The following is a 22,944-nucleotide window of genomic DNA, read 5'->3' as shown; positions in this document are numbered from 1 at the left end:
TCTCACTACAGCGCAGCGAATCCACCCATCTTCTGTTTCCACTGGAGGAGACACTGTGGGATCCTCTTATATGAGGAGGGCGGGGCCACCCATCACCTGACCCCACCCCCTCTGATGCATGAGGGAAAGCCTGGCTTCCCCAATGATGTGAGGTTGACCCCGCCCCCCTCTGATGTAACGCAGGTTTCCGTTACATTACATTAGATTAGTGTGATAGCAATGATTATTGGTGTTAGCGGTTATTTACATGGGAGGAAGAAATGACTCATTGTTCAAGGAACCTCTGGCTGCCTTTGGAGGATCCCTAGGGTACCATGGAACTCTGGTTGAGGTAGGTTGACCAGACGGTAGTTTCACATGATATCAGTTGTTCAGTTTGAGTGTAAAGAGTGACTTCCTGTATTAAATATAGGGGACAGGTAGACTTTAAATCCTTTTTATTCAGGAATGAAACTGGAGGAGGCTCCATATGGACAAACACGACTACCCCAAAGAAGATGTTTGAATAAGCTGTGACACAGAGATCGGCTGTATAGTAATGGGCGTGCAGGCAGCAGAGATCGGGTTAAATAGGATAACAGGTGCTAAGCTAAAATCATAAATCAAGACAAGAGGAAAAATGGCCTGAAAGAACTATTTGTCAGCCCATCGGAAGGCCACACAGTCATAATAGGAATATTATCTCCTTGTTTTTCAAGCATGTTCCGTTCAATGGCCCTGTCTGTCCCATTTATAATACATAGTGTAGTTTGCTCTGCTCAGGTTACATCTATTTATAGGGAGCACGGGCCATCTTCCTTGCTGTTGTAGTGTAGCAGGAAATGTAAAACGTGTGTGCTATTTATAAAAAGGCCTCCAAGTAATATAGGACTTGGTGTAGAAGTGAACACCTCAGAAATGGCAGTTTCCACAATGAATATTAAACTTCCGGTCTCATAACCCATGAGTGAGCGTCCAGCGGCTGTATTGCTGACCACCTTCTGATAATGCTAGTTTTCTGGTCTCAGGGCTTTGAGTCACTCACCAAGAACAAGCATGCAGCCAGTAAAATAAACACAGCTGATCTCAATACATCCAGGCAGAAAGTATCGAAGCCTTTGACAGCCAGGCAACTAGAACTTTACATAGCAGGGTCCGGCAATAGCAGCCCATGTATGTTCTAGCTTCCCCATACTTATTTATCACAGCCATTGTCATTAAAAGGGCACACTAGGCACATGCCTAAGGCAACACTGTTTTTACTCTGCCCTCAACAATCTAATAATAACTGTATATGTTTTTTTTCCTGATGTTTTAGTAATGTTTACCTTTAGTTCATTAGAGATGCAACTCAGTAGAATGGAAAATGTTTTAGAAAAGATATGTTACACTTTTCTGCTCTGTGTAATGATCTTGCACAGAGCGGTCCTTCAGCTCTTTTTCAGGAAGTCCCCCGCCAGCACTGCGCACTGCTTCACCCTCCGGATGCCTCCTTAACAAACCAGGCACCCATGCATATGTGCTCCTGAGCCAGGCTGTGTCAGACCATAGGCATACACAGCACAGTTTAGCCATGCTCCCTTCTCCCTCTTTACAGAAGTTTGAGTGACAGCAGCAGGAGCCTATGTCTCTACTGCCCCCAGTTTTTCCTGTATAAGCAGGGAGGGAAGAGAGAGGTGCTGCAGCCGAGACAGTGATGACAGGAGTCAGGTAAGTGATTAGGGATTGGGGGGGCTAGGTAGGAAGGACAAGCATTGTGGAACCTTAATTAAGGTTAGAACATTTTAGACTTTAAAGCCCGTTCACATCTAGCGAATTGGGATCGCAGACGGAGTCACTGCGGTTCCAAATTGCATTGCAAAATGCAGCATGCATATCCGGGTGCCATCATTTTCAATGGCACCTAATTCTAATTGCAGTGTGGTTTTACTTCGATTGTTGTGATAAATTGCCGCAAACTGCATCGCCCAAAAAGGAGCAGGAGCTTTGTGCGATGCGATTTGCCGTGACAATCGCAGCAAAAACTGCACCGCATTTAGGTGCCATTGAAAATGAATGGCACCCGAATATGCAATGTGATTTTGAATCACGTACAGAATAACAGCAATTCTGCCCACGATCCCAAATTGCTAGATGTGAACAGGGCCTTAAAGCGGGAACTAAACCCTCCTATCCTTTTCAGCTGTGGAAGCTGCTATCTAAGCTTCTGCTTGATCTCCAAACCTGCAGGAGGCTGCACATGTGATTAAGTATGACACCAGTTTTTTGATGGTTTGACCGTTTTGTGGAGGGCACAAGGAAATGTGACAGTTAGTATTCCTGGCATGCCAGAAATGTAACTGTTTTTTGAAACCGTTGAATCAGTAGGTTTAGTTCTGCTTTAAACACATACTTACCAGCCCATGATGTCCATCGCTGTCCTCCATGTACCTGATTCTTTGCAGGGCTTCTGTTTTTCCTCTGCACCTCCATCTTGCATTCGGGAGCCAACTGTCAGTTTCTGAAGACTCACAGCTGCCTCTCCACTGCAAATGTGAGATCACAGACTTTAGGTAGGTCCTATAGCCTCCTGGCATGTGTGACATGTATCCCAGGACTTGGGAGCAAGTACCACCAAAAAAAAAAGCACTTGCTTCATAATATAAAAACTTGCTATTGTCATGCATGTAGGTGGCAGTCTTGCCATAACAGTCTACTTGGCCGGTAGACCTCCTATTTCTGTGAAAATGGCATCCGTCACCTATGATTGGTATTGGCTGACTTCTGTCCTTGGAGAGACTGCGACATTAAATCTCAGGGTTCTCTGCCCCCTTGTTTCACGCCTGAGAAACTGCTGCTTCATTATCTGCCTGGTTGTAAAGAGGTTGATTTACACAACGCCCCGTACTGAGGGTCGCACAAAGCTCGTTAATAACCCAGCGAAGGAAGACGATCACATCTCCCCAGCCAGGTCTTCTCTGTGGACAGGAGATGAGAGTGTAGAGGGATCAGGAAATCCCTGGCACTCTGCCCTGTCCCAGGACAAGGAACTCCCCTGCCAAGGCACATTTCTATCCATCGCTTAGCATTAATGTACGGAGATAGGAGGAAATTCACACCGATGCCGAGAGTCCCTCATATCTTAATGTACTGTGAGATGTATAATCAATACCTAAGCCACATTAACTGAAATTACAGCTTGTTCCAGCGCACAATGCTGTGCCGTACTGAGAATTCTGGGATTTCATACAATCTTTATTCAGATTGATTGACTATTATAACATGCTATTCAAGCTTTGCATTTTGTGTCATTTAAGAGCTATTTTTGGCGTCACCGGAAAACCTGCACCGACGCCAAGCTGAGACATTTCATCACAGCAGCCATTGGTCGGTCTGACTGGTTCTCTTGCTCTTTACCTGATTTACATTTCTCAATGAATTATTTATTTCAGTCAGTTCACATCAATTCATTAGCTGCAACCTGCTTTACTCAGAAAAGGAAAGAGGGAATATTGAACCGGACAATGGAGTAGGTCGTGTTGGCATGTCTGGTATCGATTGGTGGTTTCCATGTTAAGTGCGATGAAATAAAGGAAGTCATGTTTGTTTCATTTACGGAGGCCCTTAATAATATTCAGCATTTATCTGGATATTTTCATCTGTATAGGAGCTTTGCTCACAGAAGGGCTCATATTAAGCTTCATATGACAGGTCAATGGTCCCATTAGGATGCTTAGCAGCTATTGTGTGATAATGGGGTTATAAAGGGCACAGCATATGCCTTAAAGGCTGATATTTTATTGGAAATATAATTACTCAGTCAAAGGTCAGCATTTATTCATTTCATAAAAACACATACAAGCATAAACTCATTATACAACCTATTTCAGGTTGATTTTTTTAGCTTTGGATTGGCTAGAAAATGTGTTTTTATATATATATATATATATATATATATATATATATATATATATATATATATACACACACACACACACACTTTTTTTGTTGTTTTTGTTTTTTTTTGTTTGCATTTTCTATATCCTTTTTGGAGATTTCCTCGCACTTCCAGTCTCAGTGATAGTAATAGGGAAAAACAGCAATAACAACTAGTGGGGTTAAAGAGGAAGTAAAGCCTCTGAAAAAGAAAAAAAGAAAAAAATACACCCTGCAACACAAAGGCATAATGAGCATTATGAATTACTTACCTGAGATCGAAGCCCCCGCATCGGCCCTCATTCGCTTCTGCCGACACCGCCATCTATCCCAGAGTGACTTACGGGTATCGCGGGTCCGGCGCTGTGACTGGCCGGAGCCGTGATGACATCACTCCTGCGCATGTGCGTGGTGCCGCCGCTAACGGCATGATCTCCATTAGAAACGGCACGCTCAGTGCACCTGCGCCCGATGTCTATGGCGCATTCGCAGTAGACATCGGTGCCGCTATTCCTGCAAATATCTCCTAAACCTTTTAGGTTTAGGATATATATATTACATTTTTATAATACCGATTGAAGAAAAATCACATTGCAGTTAAAACCTGACAGAGGTTCTGGCCTTTCTCTACCATGTTCTCTATATAAACGATGAAATTCTTTGGAGGATAGGTCAGCATTGTTTTACAGGATTGTTGCCTATTTATGAGAGTACATTTTAGATTTTATGTTCTCATTCCTAAATACAGAAGTTTATATTAGTCTACATACTTCTAGTTTTTTGGAATATTCTCGGTTTCGCAGCTTAGAAGCTGAGCCACAGGTTGCGACATGCTCTTCTGCTTTTAGCTTCACCTTAAAGTGTCTTAAAGCCACTGTCAGGTATAAGGTGCAGGCATCTACACTACCTACAAGTGGTGTAGCATAACCTGATCAGGACAACCTGATATTTGGGTGCAGAGGAACTACCGTAGTAAAAGCTGCTGTAGATGGAGGCACAAATCATCTGTCATTGGCATCATTGGCATCTTCCATAGGGATTTATGGCATATAGTGTAAATCTGGTCAAGCACACCACATTACATGACAAATGCAGAGGTGTGAAGGGCAACCAGTGAGAGTATGGCAATGAAATACAGAGTTTTCTTTCAAAAAACATGATATTTCCAAGTCATCAGCCAATTCTCACCTAAACCGATGACAAATCCTAAAAACAGGACATTTATTCGCATTTTACATTCCCTTCACAAAGAGGACAGAGGGTGGTTACAAATAGGCTTTTAGAACAAATGGTTGAGGCATTTCACAGTCCCCATAAAAATGTCAGCAGGACGCACAACCCTTTGAAATATCCTAGACTGATTTTTCTTTTCTTATTATGGGAGACCACCCATTTGAGCCGATTCAGGCCAAGGGTGGGCAGGAGATGTTATAATCTATCATGGCTACCGTGTCTTCCCATGGGTAGTGTCGTGCGCAGGGGAAAAAAATAGGAGCAATGGGCGGAAAGGGGTACCGGGGTCAATTCTAGTAATGCGGATGCAACAATTCAAGGTGGACCACAGGGGGAGTTTTAACTGCTTCTCCTAAATAAAATGCACAATGCTAATTATAAAAAGTGTGACAACCTATTGGAACCCCTTGTGTGTGGGAAACCAGAAGTCATTTATCCAATTAGCCTTGAATTGCCACTAGCTCTATTTGGTGAATATAGCAAAACAAAAACATTGATAGCACATATTATTTTTATTATTATTATTTAAGGTACTTATATAGCGCCGTCAATTAACGCATCGCTTTACATATACATTGTACATTCACATCGGTTCCTACCCTCAAGGAGCTTACAATCTAAGATCCCTAACTTATATTCATATATTAGGACCCATTTAGTCAGAAGCCAATTAATCTACCAGCATGTCTTTGGAGTATATAGAACATAAAAAAATAATGATCAAATATATCTGGGATACACATATTATAGAAAACTTCTGAAAAAGCCATCTTTGGCTTAAAGTGGTTGAAGATCTAGAAGAGATTAGCACAGATGTAGTGCCACCAGTTTGTAAAAATACGGGCACTTTCACTTACAGTATATATTGTCAATAGGATTAGCTTTATGATTGGTCCTCCAGTTACAAATATGATAGGTGGAAGTATCAGTAATCCTTATGTTATACCAAGTTCATAGAGCCATATCATATAGGTTCCAGTAATGTTGGTCAGGCCTTAGTTTTTAAAGATAGACACAGATGTAGTCAGACACAGAACGGGTTAAGTTCAGCTTAGTGTTATTTACTGATGGAAAATTCAGCGTTGCCGAACCTGGAGAGAGGATTTTTTTTTCCGGCGGTAGAGCTGGAAAACTTTGTTCTGCCAACGCTTTGCTAACAACAGCTGATTCCTACGGCTCTGACGATTGCGTCTTTTGAACAGATTGCTTAGTGAAGGCTGTACAGTGTGTTAGGAAGGGTTCTGAGTTTAGCTGATCTCCAGTAAGTAACCTCTTTTCTGCTGGGGCAATTTCAGTGCTATCGCGCATAACTGTGTCAAGGAGTCTGCTTTGACCACTGTTTAATGCAAAGCACTAGCCCTACTTGTAGCTTCTTATTATTCTGGATGCAGTTTCTGCTCTCAGATTTGCCTTTACATTTTCATACCTTTTTTAGATGGTAGAAAACAAAGCACTGTATAGCTATATAATGTGGGTTTGAAAAGGAGCTCTAGATATTCTACCAGTGTTATTTAAAGTAGAAGTTTACCCTAACACTAAAGTCTCTAAATCTACAGGCATCCACAATCTAAGACTAACCTATCTAGCTCTGTAAAAAAGAAATTGTGATACATAACATATCTGAAGCCGATGTGGAGGCGAGTGCAGAGGAGGCAGCCGACAACAGAAGCCCCATAGTAACTCAGAGTGACGCCACTTCCCATTAATTTCCCAGCCGTCGTCAGCTGTCTCCTCTGCAGAGCTTCCACCGTTGGTGACCGGACAGGGCTTGATAGGTTAGTCTTAGATTGTAGATGCCTGTAGATTTAGATATTTTAATGTCAGGGTGGACTTCTACTTTAAGAATACAAACCATATTCCATGTGCCTAACATAAATATGCAGCTAGCAAATCTTATTTGTATTTCATATTCTATAAGTAACCATGGTAGGACATACCATTTGTGCAGACTGTGCAGCTGCTCAAGGACCCTTCAAGACTTAAATTAGAAGTTCAGGCTAATACTGTAAAAACTTAACCCTCCTCCAACCCCCCATTCAGAAAATCATACGAAAAAAAAAAAACGCTTTTGAAGTGGTCATACGATAATCTGATCGTTATTTCACAGCTTTCGTCTGAAATTATGCAAAGGGACAAACACTAAAATTTTTCTCATACGATACCAAGTCATATAATTTCCATTTTAATCAGTACCTCCATTTTCGATATGGAGACTAGCATGCAAAAAAAGGAACGATCGATCATTCTATAATCTCATAGTTTGTACCAGGCTTAAACCCTATACTAACTATCCTGTAAAGGAAAGATGGGTATACCTACCTAATCTAAGGGCATCCCTGTTCAGTCATGTGATCGGCCCTCACCCCCAGCTTCAGAAGAGAGGAGGGTGATGTCACCGCCCAGGCTGTTCTCTCCTCTGAAGCCGGCTGTCGGGGAGGTCACTTGACTGGAGCCCCCTTAGATTAGGTAAGTATAAACATCTTTGCTTTAGAGCAGGGGTCTCCAAACTACTTGTTCAGGAACTACAATTCCCACCATGCCTGTCAATGTCAGAGGTTTACAATGGCTCATGGGAAGTCTAGTTCCGCAACAGCTGGAGGACTGTAGTTTGGAGACCCCTGCTTTAGAGGATAGTTAGTATAGGGCTTAGAATATGGGTGGGAGCAGGTTTAAGCTTAAATCGTATTAGCCTGGACTTCCAATTTAAGCTATCTATACAATGAGCGAATTTTAGCAGGTTCTTAAGGAACTGGCCGAATTTTGATTAGTGAGTGGCACCATAATGCCCGACATACTTCAATTCAAAAATCAGAGAAGCTAGGCAGAAAATTGTCAGCCAAACAACATCTGAATCCAGTCAGATGCAGGCTTTATTCACCGGTGGCACCAGCAGTCAGAATACAATAGCTGCAATGGGAGATTTGCCCATTCACTGTTTAATGTGGATGGAGGAACCTGAAAGAGATCTATTGGGGTATGGCCAAGTTTAGGTACTCTTTTATACTGAACGCAATCCCTTTCCTTGTCTCGTAGAGTTGGCAACTACTTATTGCTACCTAGCTATAAATCTATACATAGCAAAAAGGTGTTTTTACTTGGCCCATAGTTGAATTGCGGGACTCAAAAACTGGTTCTGACACTCTCGGGAATGATGAAGGTGGTTGAGCACATACATTGACAGATGCTGATGACACCATCTAATTGTATCTCCTTCTAAACCCAGGTGGATATTATTAAGCCAATATTTGATCTGATTTGCCAGATTATCAACTTGAATGTAGGAAGTTTATGACCATTCAAAAAAAAACCGGAGTCAGCATAAAAAAAAAAAAAACATGTGGCACAATCTCTGAGTAGATTTGTCGTATAGACATAACAAATTATGAAAGCAAAGACACAGGGCAGAATGCTTGTTCCGCTCCCCAGGGGTGACGATACAGAGGAAAGGGCTTCGGATAACAGGATTAGCAGTTGTCACTCAGCAGTTCACCAATTAATTAGCGGGATGCATGGGCACCCAAGAAATCGCTGCTGTCATTTTTTCCTTCACTGCATACAGGGCTCTTTTAAACGCCTTCGATCAAACTGAGCTTTCTAAGCCTCTTACTAAAAAGAAGTCGGGTTCAGCTTTTAAAGGAGTTATGCCGTTTGGCATTTTCATTTTCTTGATCTCAGTGACAGCCTGCAAGCATCTGAAGTATTTCAGCTTTCTGTCATTTTGTTAAAATATAGTCACAATCCAGTGACTTGACTGTTCTTCAGCTTGCTAAAATGTGTGTTTTTTTAACTGTTGAATACATGTATATCATTTGTATAAATCAAAGCGTGCATAATGCATGGATACCGTACCGCATAAGTCAAACGATTCCATAAAAGCATGAATATATAAATTGTTGGATTAAAATTATGGAGCCGTTATCCTTGCCTGCACTGCATGATTTGCATGGAATCCATTTGGTACGTCAGTTGCCAGTCTGTCTGACATATATGCTTAATATTCAAATCGTAAATGTGTCTTATAATGTATCGGTTAAAATGTTTACACTAAATGAATCAACCTGAGGGTTGATGTACCCTCAGTTGACCGTGTTGAGAAAGCTCATGGTCCATCCCTGAGTGAAAAAAAGTTCTGTTCTACCAATATTTCCTGTCTAGTAGATGTAAGTGGATGACACTAGCTAAAAGCAGTAGTAAACCCAGTTTCAAAAAACACTTAGGTCCGGTTCACACTGAGGCAGCACGACTTACAGCGCGACTGCCTCAGATGACCTGGACGCGACCGCTGCGGCGACTTGCAAAACGACTTCTGTATAGAAGTCAATGCAAGTCACCTCCAAAGTCGTACAGGAACCTTTTTCTAAGTCGGAGCGACTTGTGTTACGCCGATTAGAACGGTTCCATTGCACAGAACAGGACGCTACTTGTCAGGCGGCTAAGTCACCTGACAAGTCGTCCTAGTGTGAACCGACCCTTACATTCCCAGCATGCCGGAAATGCTAACTTTCACATTGGTTGTGCTCTCAACCAAACTTTCAAACCATCCAATGGCTGGTTTCATAACTGATCACATGTGCAGCATTATGGCAGTTGAAGAATCATTAGAGGCCAAGATGGCATCTTCCTTGACTGAAAACGATAGAAGGGTTTACTTCCACTTTAAAGTGGAACTACACTGCATCTGAGCACCACAAACCAAAAACACTATTTAATTCATTTCCATCTATTTCATCAATCCATGTGTCCATGGATTGTGGCTTATGTGGCTTTATTTTGCTGAGAAATCACTTTGAAAACCAACCCCCCTAAGCATTTCTTGCCGTCGACATCTTGAGTAAGGTCAAATGATTCATGTAATATTTACTTCCTGGAATCCATCTGTCCTTAGCTGAAGACTCATGGGATATATGACTTAATTTGCTAGGCAAGAAACCAGAAAGTAACTGAAGAAATGTAAAAAAAAAAAAAAGTTTAAAACAAGAAAATCATCTATATCTTTGCACTACATTATTAAGTATATCTGATAACCCCATGCCATGTAGATGTTGGCCTGAGTCTTTGGCCATGCATTTATATAGTTTGTTATAAGACACTTTAGCCTAAGGATTGAAAGGTCACGTTATATAGCTGGATATGTGAGTGTGCATCCCGATTAGGCTGATCTGTAGGGACAGGTCGGTGTGTTTTGGAATCCTTCTGTTGTGTTCGAAACCCTTTTTTCTCACCAAGCTTGATCCTAAACCTTAACCCGGTGGTGCTGCTCTGTCATCTAGGTTGTGGATCTGCTTTTGTTTAGTGATGAAAAAGAGGGGAAGAACACTCATCAAAGCTGTGCCAGAGATATTGAATTTGGGGCTTGTATAGAACATGTGAACTAAGCTGGGGACAAAGAAGGATGGACCTACAGCTCTGGCAATAACCCCTTTCCTCCTCCTCATTCCCCACCGTCTTACGCAGCAAATCCTCAGCAGAAAGGCCCGAGGACAAAAAAAAGAGGACAGCATTAAGCACGCACCAAAGACTTTAATTTGTGACATAGAGAATAGGGATTTGGTGGGGGAATGTATTAACAGGACACAATGAAGGCCACAATAGCATCACACACACTTAATGAGTGTCCTCGTCACATGGCAAGCAAGTTCCATAAGCAAAGAGCATCCTTTCTTTGGTATATTCAATGTAACATAACTTTCAACACTGACCACAGGCACAACAGTCTGTCGGGGTTTCCATAGTTCACAACACGAAAGCAATGAAATATTCTGGCCAAGTAATTAGTGAAAGCCTATTGATGGCAGATTTGTGTCAATAGCAATGGAAGATTGGTGGTATTTTTTTTTTTCAAAGCTAATTTATTACTATTATTATTGTTGAAATTTTCTTTTTAAATATATTAAATGTTTTTTCAATTATTGAAAAATAAATGTTATTTTATTTTCGAGTGCATCCTTAAAAAGTGGATGGTTATGTCTGTCACCCAGTGTTGCCAACCTACCAGATTGAAATTGACTGAGTCACAGTGACAGTCTCTCTCCAAGCCAAGTGGTTCCTCCAGTCCACTCCAGTCTAAACAGCACTGACGGTCCTGGTCCCAGCCTGCCTTGCTCCATACCACAGACCCACAGACCACTGGCCGCTCTGCTTGGCTCCATTGCACCATTACATCACACGACATGCTCAGGCACTGCCTCCGCCAGAGCCACCCAATCACACTGTAGCAAGCACTTGGAAGGGCAGAGCTGGCTCCCGACCAAACCGAGGGTCACAGACATATTTTTTTATTGGCAACCTTTTACATTTACTGGCATGAGAAACTTGCCTGTTTTTTTACTGGCTGCCAGTAAAAATACTGATGGTTGGCAAAACTGCTGTCACCCAGTTTTAGTGGTACACGGTATTGGAATTGAAGAGGTGTGTGGGGCATCTCAGAAGTACAGTAGTTATCCAGGAAAATGAGTGAGTTTTCACTGTACTGAGGTTTCATGTTTTTTTCTTTTTCATGAATCCACCAAGCCTCCATTAATGCTCTTCATACCATAGAATCACCACCTTACATCATGGACTACCTTACCCTGCTTTCACTGCACTTTACCCCAGTGGTCTCCAAACTGTAACCTGGGGGCCACATGTGGCCCTTTTCTTGACTTTATCTGACCCTTGGGGCACTAATCTTCCAATGATATGAGACACTATTCTGCCAACTTGCATCAACAATGGGGAACTATTCCTCCTAATGATACCAACGACGGGGTACTATTTTTATAGCTTATACCAAATGTGGTGATGTTCTCTCCCACTGATGTTCCCTCCCGCTGGCCACAGTCCGGCCCCCCTAAAGTCTGAAGGACAATAAACTGACCCTTCATTTAGAAAGTTTGGAGACCCCTGTTTGGAGCCTCATACACATGGTGAAAATATCTTGCAAATGATCGTCTGTTTTTTTTTTTTTTTCTTTTTGCATGCTAGTCTCCTTTTGAAAATTAAGAGGTTCCTAATCTTGTGAAAATTCTCATACAACACAATACAACTTTGGAAGTGATGTAATGTATTGTATTCTATTGTTTCTGCGCATACGTGGTCTTGCTCTACCGATTTTTGTTTCTTTGGACGAAAACTGTACTAATTAAACAAAAATTGTATGAGAAAACATTTCATGTTTGTCCCTTCAGATAATTTTGGGTGAACGATCATGATCTGCTCTCGATAGCTGTGTACTAATGACCAGATTATTGTGCGATCTCTTAGCGGTATTTTTCATCCAATTTTTTTTTATCGTATTTACTAGGCTTTAGACTGAAGATAGTAGATTATTGGATGAAACCCCTAGATTATCAATTGCAGTCATTTGTACCCTATGGACTGTTCCCATGCAATAGAAATTTGTTGAGGTATAGGTCATACGTAGGCTGCCATCGTTGACCTTTTTGTTAGCTGCCTAGATATCCCTGCCTTTAATTCTTCTCAGAACAAGAACACAGCATATAAAGTCTGGAGTATACTTTTTTATACTTCAGGGTCAATGACTCACAAACTATTGAGGACAAAACATCAGCATGACAGCCAGGCAACCTACATTTTCAGAAGGGGTTCAGCAATGACAGCCAAGTTAATCTTCTGACAGGTTTCCTATGAGGTTCCCTTTGCTGTCTGTCCCTGCTAGGGAGGTTCACTATCTCGATCTCGATTTGTCACAGTAATTAAAGGGAAATCCTACATTTTGGGCTGACATAAAAAAAAGGAATATAGCATAAATGTTCCCAATGAGTACGATACACATATTCCAAGTCCCTGTGTCCCATGGGATGCATGTGGCAAAAAAAAAAAAAAAAACAAACAAACAAAAAAAAACGATTTTAATAATTTTCTATCCAAAAAAAAAACCTCTACTGTAGCCTATCCCACCATTATATCCACATCTATAACCGCATTCAGTTACTATGTCAACTAAACTTTTATTTCATTTCTATACAATTTACGGCCAAGTTTTTTCTACCTATCTGCTTTGCAGACAGAGATGGTGCACTGCCTTGCTCTAAAATGAAGCCTAGATTTCACGGGGGCCATTTTGTTCCTCCTGAACATGCAATGCAGCATTAAATACAGAGCCTGACTGTGTTCATTCAGCCGTATTTAAAATGTTGTCAAGTCCAAAGGAGAAAAGTGAGGCCTTCTTGCATACAGTCGCTGGCTGTACACAAGCTGTCTTTGTTTATCTGTGACGGTTGAATGACAGACTCTTTCCAGTGGGTTGGTATTCTGCGTGCAGGGGGACGAGGTTGTGTTTGATGTGGGGATAGAGGCCTGACCCAAGAATATCTGTCTGCCAAGCTGTGGTTTTCGACTCTTATCAATTTCTCCCATGGGTCAGTTTTCAAGAGAGGCTAATCAAACACCTAGCAAGTCATCAAGCACTAAGCAATGTACCGTGCATGTTCTGGATGAAGGGTCCCTGCTCTTTTACAGGGGGCAACGCAGATAAACAACAGACGTTGCTGTGCTCTCTAGGCGTACTGAGAGAGTTAATTCAAAATTCCAGCAGACTCGTACAAAGGGATACTGGGGCTCCTATATTCTATGCAAAGGAGCATGGGTATGTTGCCCACAAGTCAGGTTCTGTTTGGCATCTGCATCTTAGGAGTAACGCATCTTTTTTTTTAGACGGTTTTATTTAACGGCTCACTACTTGTTACCAAGATCTGTTCAAAATGTACTTCTGTTATAGAAAAAGATAGTGTTTTTTTTTTGTTTGATAAGTACTTTGGGTATCATAAAATGCTTTGGCTTGATAGTGTGCAGTTAATTAAAAGGGGAGCACAAGTAGATGAAGGTCACATGTCCACTTAAAGCTGAAAAAATAATAAAAAACGACCAATGCAGTGGGCTTCCCTCTGCATTGCAAGGGTTAAAATGCTATTAGGTCTAGGGGTAGTGGAATAAGGTGCAATACGTACCTTATTCCTTGCTCTGTCAGGGTCCAACCCTCTTCTCTTTGACACTCTGGGATGTGAGCAAGTCCTTGTCTCCACACGTTCAATGCAGGACTATTGGTCCTGCATTGTACTTAAAGCAGAGCTCCAGTCCCTCCACCAAAAAATTAAAAGTCAGCAGCTACAAATACTATAGTTGCTGAGTTTTACTATTAGAGCACTTACCTGTTCAGGGATCCCACGATGTCCTTACCCAAGCAGACTCTTGCGTCAGCTCTCAGATGCTGGCACCACCATCTTGAAGCCTTGCATCTTGCAGGGAGGCCGGCTGTGAAGCCTTACAGTTTCCTACTGCACATGCAAGGGTATCTGTCAAAACCAGGTACTTGCTCCTCCTCTCATAAATGTGGCACCGGACGTAGGGAGGAGACAGACAAGCTAAGCTTCCCCTTTTGGGTGGGGCTCCGCTTTAATGAAGTTAGAACTATTGGTCCTGCATTGTACTTAATGACGTCAGCGTGCAACCACCAGCTGGAGCTCCTTAAAGAAGACGCTTCAGGGGACCAGTTTCACAGTGTGAAGCAATACTGCTAGAGTGAGAAATAAGGGGATTGATTTACTAAACCTGGAAATCTGGTGCACGCTGCACATAGAAACCAATCATTTTCCAGGTTTTTTTATTGTCAAAGTTGAATTTAAAAGCTTATTGGCTAACGTGCACAGCTGCACCAGATATTGCAATCTCTAGTTTTAGTAAATCAACCAGAAAGTGTTTATTCCATATTTGTGCTGTGTGTTTACCTTTTTTACACGTATTTCTTTAAACTAACCCTTTTTATTATCTCTTCCACAGCTTGCAAAGCAGGATATTACAAGGCCCTCTCATCGGATGCGACGTGTTCCAAGTGTCCTCCGCACAGCTTTGCTCTTCGTGAAGGTTCCACCTCCTGCACCTGTGATAGGGGCTATTTTCGTGCCGACAGTGACCCTGCCTCCATGCCTTGCACTCGTAAGTTCCATGCTGGTTTCATCTTTTTTTTAGGGAAAAGTGAGAGTGAAGTCATCCTGTGTGGTATCACAGTTAGTTCTGTTATTTTGGTATTTGTCTCCTTTCTACGGTAGAATTCATATTCTCCCTATGAAAATATAACAGATACTTGACAGCAGCTGTCACAAGCACAGGGCTATTGCTGTAGGTATCACCCGTTGTGCTCCGTGGGTTTATGTTGCACTAATCTGAGCACAGCTACATGGTTCCCACAGCCCTGCTGACCCCTTCACTTTGGGCTCACTATAAGTCGGTCCTTGTACTATCAGCTGTTTTACAGTCTTGTGGAGCAAATGCCATGTATAGATTAATTTTAGCAGAATTATTGCTATGAAGGTATTTTGCTGGGTTGGCAGTATCGGTTCTTGATTGCAGCAGCTGAATTCACTTGATGGCTGTAAGTCATACCTACTAGTTCAAACTTTGTCTGGGAATGCTTGGCTATGGGTTATAATAACAAGAAAACGTTGGCGTTGGTCGACTGCAGTTGTGTATGTTCTCCATCCATAACATACTTTTATAGTTTTACAGTGCAGGAGCTTAGTGGTTCTCAACCCTCTCCTCAAGTACCCCAACAGGCCATGTTTTGGGATTTTCTCTTAGATAAAATAGCTGTCCAAAATAGCAAGCCATTGACTCTGATTTAGGGCTAGTTTGCACTTGCTTCAAAACGTGGCTTTGGACATGCTTTGTTAAAGCTCTCTAAGTCAGGCAAAGCCCCTGCTACTAAATAAAATTGATAGCTTACAGTCCTATATACACCTTGCTTTTGCTTGGTGCTTTAATGAGACTTCAATGAGGCTTTGGTGGAGCTTCGATGGGGCTTCAGTGAGGCTTTGGTGGAGCTTCGATGGGGCTTCGGTGAGGCTTTGTGGGGCTTCGATGGGGCTTCAGTGGGGCTTCAAGCGAGCTTTGCCATAGACTTCTATGGAGGCTTTGAAGACACATTAAAGCACCATTAAAGCTACATGGGATTTAATTTTGAAGGGAAGCCAAAGCAAAGCAAAAATAGGTGTTTTGAAGTAAGTGTAAACTAGCCGTTAATGTGTGTTTGAAGCCGAAGAAAGTGCAAATGAGCTCTTAAAGCACCTGTGCAAGATAAAGGAAAACCTGCAAACATGGCCTGTTGGGAGTAATGGAGGACAGGGTTGAGAATCACTACAGGAGCTGACTGAAACTGATAAATGGAACTGGTTGTACAGAATAAAGTAGCGCAGAGCTCATTGATGATGTGCAAAGAGAAATTAAGCAGTACAAAGTTCATTGACAATGTGCAAACAGAATAAATGGTGCAAAGTTCATGGACAATGTGCAAAGTGCAGGAACTCTATGCAGCCAATCTGATCTCAGTTATTTTAACTGGTTACTTTAGAATATGAAATCTGCTTGTTAAGTTTTCACTTTGCACATTGTCATTGCACTTTGCACTGCATTACTGAGGAAGCCTGTGTGTCTAATGGGGCATTTAAGTATTGATTAAAGTCAGTGACTACTGATGTGGAACAGATTCTTTCTGCCAAAGCTGTACACTCATTTTCTCAGGAGTGCTTATGTTTAATCGCTCAATACCTTTAGATATAATGACGACAGAGCACAGCCAGGAAATGTTCATCAATGGCCAAAATATAGGTCACTATGAGGTTGATTTACTCAAACTGGAGCATGCAGAATCTGGTGCAGAAACCAATCAGCTTCCAAGTTTTATGTCAAAGCTTAACTGAAGAAAGCTGAAGTAAGAAGCTGCTTGGCTACCATGTCAGAGATTTTGCACTCTCCAGTTTTAGTGAATCAACCCCTGTGTGACTATCATTAAAGCGGAGGGCCACCCTAAAATGAAAAATAACATTCTCAAAAAATGTTTAAAAAATTGTAAAAAAAAAAAATTTACTTACCAGAAACCCCTAATGCTAGGCAGTCTTCCTAATCTGCCTCCTCCTATTCCGCGGCGCTTCCTCCTCTTCGGTGAGCTGCGTCGTTGCCTTCTGGGACCCCAGAAAACAACAGGGGTCATTCACAAAGCGCTGCGTGACTCACGCATGCACCGTAGGAAACGGGCAGTGAAGCCGCAAGGCTCCACTGCCTGTTTCCCTTCGTTAAGATGGTGGCACCAGCGCCTGATCCGATGGACGGATCGACATTGGGTGCTCGCTGGATAGGTAAGTGCCCTTATTAAAAGTCAGCAGCTACAGTGTTTGTAGCTGCTGACTTTAAAAAAAAAAAATCGCAGCTGGAACACCGCTTTAAAATGCCATTGCTTATGTTATTGACATGAATTTTTTTTAATTGATTACATTGTTAATTTGCATAATATAAGTAGCCTTGTTCATACCAGGGCACCAGAACGGTACTGAGGCGTTTGTATTGAATCTGAGGAGACCTGGATTAGAGGAATGAGAAAAATACGAATTATTTTCCTAGCATACAGAAATGTTGCAGATTGTGTCTGTTAATACTATGAAAGCGTTGTGCTAGCAGTCTGCCGTGGTTTCTTTGTTCTGTATTGTATACTTGATCAGTAAATCCATCAGCTTCAGGCTCCAGCCATTGATGGAGTCTTTCCCGTCATATATATATATATATATATATATATATATATATATTTTTTTTTCCTTTTGAATAATAAGATTTGAAGTTTGGGCTGTTGCTACTTCAAGAAACAATATTGTTTTTAAATGGCCATTGCACCTTATTAATCTCGGTGGCTTCCTCTAATGCATCTTGACAGTTATCCACGTAATGAACTGTAATGAAATGACTGGTGGAACCTGCCTGTGAATTCCGCTGCTGCCGCCAGGAGCCAGCTTGTTGAAATGTAAGGGCAGATTGAGAAATCCGGGCAACCTTCACTCGATCCCAAGGTCAAGAATGAAAGCGAGCGTGTCTTGCTGGCTTCTGTGTGGTGAGCGTCTCTCAGCGGGATTCCTTCGTGCAGACGATATTTCTTCCCTGCTGGAAGTATCTGCAGTGCAGGAATCCGCATCCCTTCTGGCAGGAGAAGAGTTAAGGCGGCATTACCCTAAACTCGCATCTTTTGCCATTCCTTTCGCTTTTTAACCTTCATCTGAATTTCTCTTTTCACTGTCTCGGAAGCACGTACAGAACGGCACAAAAGCAATTATCAGGGAATCTGCAATGGCTGGTCTTTTCTCCAGGGGTGCCTGCATCGCTGATTCCGAGAGGGCTGCAGCAAAATCCTAGGATGGTGGTTGGCGGTGAAACAAAGCTTAGTGCTTCTGCTTGTAGTGTGGATTGGGCAGGAGAGCGTAACTGGCCGTGAAGTTTTATGTGTGTGCGAGATGATGTATTTTATGTAGCGCCGTTATGACACAAAGGGGAACCTTTAAAAGAGCTGAGGAATAACTCGCATCCTACAAATAGAGAGAAGGTTTCTTTTTTCAAAAAGGGAAATAGTTTTATGAAAATAGCTAAATTCAACAAATTTAATGTGTTTTACCATAAAACACATTTCTCATGAGCAGTTGATACACCTAAATATTAATAGCTGGCTCTTATTTCTCCTTCAAGTTCTTCTCGGTAGGACCACCTTCTCGTTTAAGTTAGCTATTGGATTTGTCTGGCTTCCCATTACTTTTCATTAAAATCGGAAAAACCTCCTTATTTGCAGTGTTTTGATATCATTTAGGTATTTGAGGCATAGTGATGTTGAAAAAAAAAAAAAATATATATATATATATATATATATATATATATATATATATAGAATGTATGTGTGTGTGTGTGTATGTGTATATATATATATATATATATATATATATATATATATATATATATATATATAGTGTATATATATATATGTGTGTGTGTGTGTGTGTGTGTATATGTGTATATATATATATATATATATATATATATATATATATATATATATATAATGTATGTGTATGTGTATATATATATATAATGTACCATATTCATCGGCGTGTAACACGCACATTCATTTTAAGAGGGAAGTTTCAGGAAAGAAAAACTTACATTTTAAATAAGGAATGTTGAAACCCATCTGCAGCCTCACCATTGCCATTAATGCAGCCTCATCAGTCCACATCAATGCAGCCTCACCATTGCCATCAGTGCAGCCTGATCGGTGCCCATCTGCAGCCCAGAGCGCTGACAGATTACATACAGTGAGAATCTCTTATGATAGACAGAACAGTGCTCCAATGATGGCCCAGGAGATGGAACTTCCTATTACAGAGGCTGTAATAGGAAGTAAGTAAACAGGAGATTCTCACTGTATGTAATCTGATGGCGCTCGTCCCGCCCCCCTCCAAAATTGAAGCATTGGCATATAACACACACACACTATTTGCAAATGATTTTCGTGGTGAAAAGGTGAATTGTTATACGCCAATAAATACGGTATATATATATATATATATATATATATATATATATATATATATTTATTTATTGAACATCACTATGCCTCAAATACCTAAATTATATCAAAACACTGCAAATAAGGAGGTTTTTCACATTTTAATGAAAAGAAATGGGAAGCTACACAAATCTCTCTCTCTCTCTCTCTCTCTCTCTCTCTCTCTCTCTCTCTCTCTCTCTCTCTCTCTCTCTCTCTCTCTCTCTCTCTCTCTCTCTCTCTCTCTCTCTCTCTCTCTCTCTCTCTCTCTCTCTCTCTCTCTCTATATGTATGTATATATATATATATATATATATATATATATATATATATATATTTTAAAGTGGTAATAAACCCAAAAGCAAACATTTATTATATTGTAGCGTACCGATTCTTAGATCTTTTCTAGATCTCTTTCTTTCTCTTTTCTTTCCTTATTTTCCACCTGGGCATCTTGCGCAGTAAGTCTGCTGTTTTTTCGACAGAACAAGCTGCCCAGTTAGGGTCGGTTCACACAGGGGGCGACACGAGGCGACACGACTTGCCGTGCCGCGACCTGACAAGTCGCCCCCGTTCTGTACAATGGAACCGTTCTAAGAGGAGCGACTCGAGTCGCTCCGACTCAGAAAAAAGGTTCCTGTACTACTTTTGGGCGACCTCGGGGCGACTTGCATTGACTTCTATACAGAAGTCATTTGCAAGTCGCCGCTGAGGTTGCGGCAGGTCGTGTTGCCTCGCATCGCCCCCTGTGTGAACCGGCCCTTAGATTGTTGAGACCATTTACTACTGACAGAGGTGCTTACAATGATCAGCTTTTATTTAGTTATGTATGTAAAACGTTTATCCCAACAGAAAAAAAAACTGTTCCTGTAAAACCCCCTTTACACTGAAGAGCCGCTAAAACAGCGCTAAAAAGCTGGCCGTTTTTGCAGTGCTTCAGCTGCTTTTTAGCGGCGCTTTTCGGGCGGTAGTAGTGTGGTGACAACGGGACCTTAAAAAAAAAAGAAAAGAAAAGAGACTGGTTTTGTGGAGCTTTCAAAGCGCTTTTAAGGCACTTTGGAAGTGCTGCCCATTCATTTTAATGGGCAGGGGTGTTTTGTGAGCACTATTTAATAGCGCCCCCAAAGATGCTGCTTGCAGGACTTTCTCTAACGTCCCACAAGCCCACCACCCCAGTGTGAAAGCACATATTGCAATGAATGGGAGGCCATTTTCAGGCGCTTTTCATAGGCTAATTCTAGCGCTAAAACACTTGAAAACTGTCTCAGTGTGAAAGGGGTCTAACTGTCTATAAAGTGTTAGGATTTGTTCACACCAGATGCAGTCCAATGCGTTTTTTATTCTGCTTCAAAAATGCATGGATAGTGTTTAACATGGATTCCAATGGCCTCAAGCTCCCACCAGTGCAGTGCGTTCCAGTACAGTCAATATGTTGCATTGTTTTCTGTATGAACTGCAGCAAAACGCATCAAAAAAGGCACATGTTTTCAATTGTCCTCAACTGAGATATAAAAATAGAGGGGAAAAAATAAAAAATGTACAGGAAGTAATCAAAAACCCATCAAAAACATGCATGCAAAAACGCATCCAGAATCCAGAAATTGTGATGTGAACCAGACTGACATTGCTGCTGTTCAAAGGTGTCGCTGTATTAAATTATATTTAATTTCGGGAATGAATTCCAACATAAGTAAAATAATTTTTGATGTAACAATCACTAGACAAAGTAGAATAATGCCTTGTACAAACGGTTGGACATTCCGCTAACAAAATCCGTCTGATTTTTCCCGACGGATTTTCTCCTAAACTGGTGTTGCATACACACGGTCGGACAAAGCTGTCGGAAAATCCGTTCGTTCGGAACGTGATGACGTTCGTTCGTTACGCCGGGACTACGTTGCGGCTAGTAGCCAATAGCTTTGGTCTTGTAATTTGATCTGAGCATGCGTGGCACTTTGTCCGATTGGAATTCTCTACAAACGATCGGAAAAAGTCAGATCGGATTTTTTTGTCGGAAAATTTGAGATCCTGCTCCCAAATTTTTTCCGGCGGAATTTGCAACTGAAAAAGTCCGATAGAGCCCACACACGATCGGATTTTCCGACAATATAACCCGATCGGACCTTTTCCGTTGGAAAGGCATAACATTTCTTTAAACACTACACTATAAATCTTCTTTCTAGCTCCATGATTGTACGTAGTCATGGAACAACCATCCCCAAAATATTCCTTACTGGAAAAAAAATGAGCATCTTATGCTGGGCAGTGTACATATGATCAGGTAGTATGTAATAAAAGAGCAAAGCGAGAGGGATTAGTGTGTTTCTCGGTCCGGGTATTACTGCAGATCGTCTACAGTAGGGGCTTTTCTGTCATCACCTTGCGTACATCTCCTCAGCACTTGAGCGGGTGGACACAATTAATTAGCTTGGCAGTAGACCGCTGGCACATCTGTCCAAGGTTCCCAGAGTTCTCAAGGCATAAGAAACACTTTAAATTAAGCCGAAAGAACCAGCTGCTTCTTTTGTGAGCTTTTCTGACCCAGAGAGTTTATGGTGTCATTGGTTTATTAGGAATCCCCTTTGTAAAAAGTTTAACCTTCCACAATTGTATTAGGAATTGCACTTGAGTATTGGAGAGGACCCTTAGAGCCTGTGGGGAATGGTGGATTAATTGCAGGTTGTAATGATTTGAACTGCATACCAGTGCTCCATAAATTCTTTGTATGGGATGTCTGCACTCTTCACAAACACTCTTCTATTCATGATGAACTCTCTATTGGGGTCTCTTCTCATTATTTATGCTTCTTAGGTGTGAGCTTTGAGAAAATATTTGGGCTTTTTTTTTTAGTAAGGCAAAGAATGGTGCTTGGTGCTTTGAGTGCAGCAGCCCATAGCAGCAGCCAATGGGAAGACATTTTTTTGATAAAATCCCGTAAACTGAAACCTGGTTGCCAGGAAGTTTCTTTATTTTGAATGTCATCATTGTGCTTTACTCTGCTTATAGTGGAGCTGCACCCCCCCCCCCCTCAAAATATTAGGACACTTACCTGTCTGTGATGTCGGCACTCCAGACGATTTTTCATCTTGGGTGCTGCTGGCGCCATTCCTTGTCAGGGAAACTGTCTTCACAGCCAGTTCCCTACTGCGCATGAATAGCCTGGCGGCGGGGGAAGGAGGAGGAGGGGGGCCAAACTTCCTGCAGCGAGTTCTCCTGGAAGCGGGGATGGGTACCTGTCAAAAACAGGTACCCGCTCTCCCACCCCCCCTTGAAAGGCGCCAAAGATGGCAGCGGAGGGGGGAGGAAGCAAACAAGCGGAGCTTCCCCTTTTGAGTGGAGCTCCGCTTTAATGTAATAAAGAAACTTGTATAACTAGCAGAGGATGTTGCACACTCTGATGAACAAGTTTGGCTGGAAATAGCAAGGCATAGGAGTTGACTTACTAAAACTGGAGAGTGCAAGCTCCT

General features: G+C 41.7%; 1 protein-coding gene across 2 annotated transcripts in view; it reads left to right on the top strand.

Annotated features, from left to right (window-relative positions):
• Window positions 1–22,944, top strand: part of EPHA4 (EPH receptor A4) — a 94,382-nt gene that overhangs the window by 20,143 nt on the left and 51,295 nt on the right. For both annotated transcript variants that reach the window (XM_077488290.1, XM_077488289.1), the window contains exon 4: window positions 14,905–15,060. In XM_077488290.1, the coding sequence (XP_077344416.1) occupies window positions 14,905–15,060 (156 nt within the window). The remainder of the gene's footprint in view (window positions 1–14,904; window positions 15,061–22,944) is intronic.

This window comes from Lithobates pipiens, unplaced genomic scaffold, assembly GCF_037356315.1.
Source record: "Lithobates pipiens isolate NorthernLeopardFrog02 unplaced genomic scaffold, aLitPip1_a1.2 Scaffold_18, whole genome shotgun sequence".
NCBI lineage: Eukaryota > Metazoa > Chordata > Amphibia > Anura > Ranidae > Lithobates > Lithobates pipiens.
The sequence above is the reverse complement of the archived record's forward strand: the minus strand, read 5'-3'. Positions and strand labels throughout refer to the sequence as shown.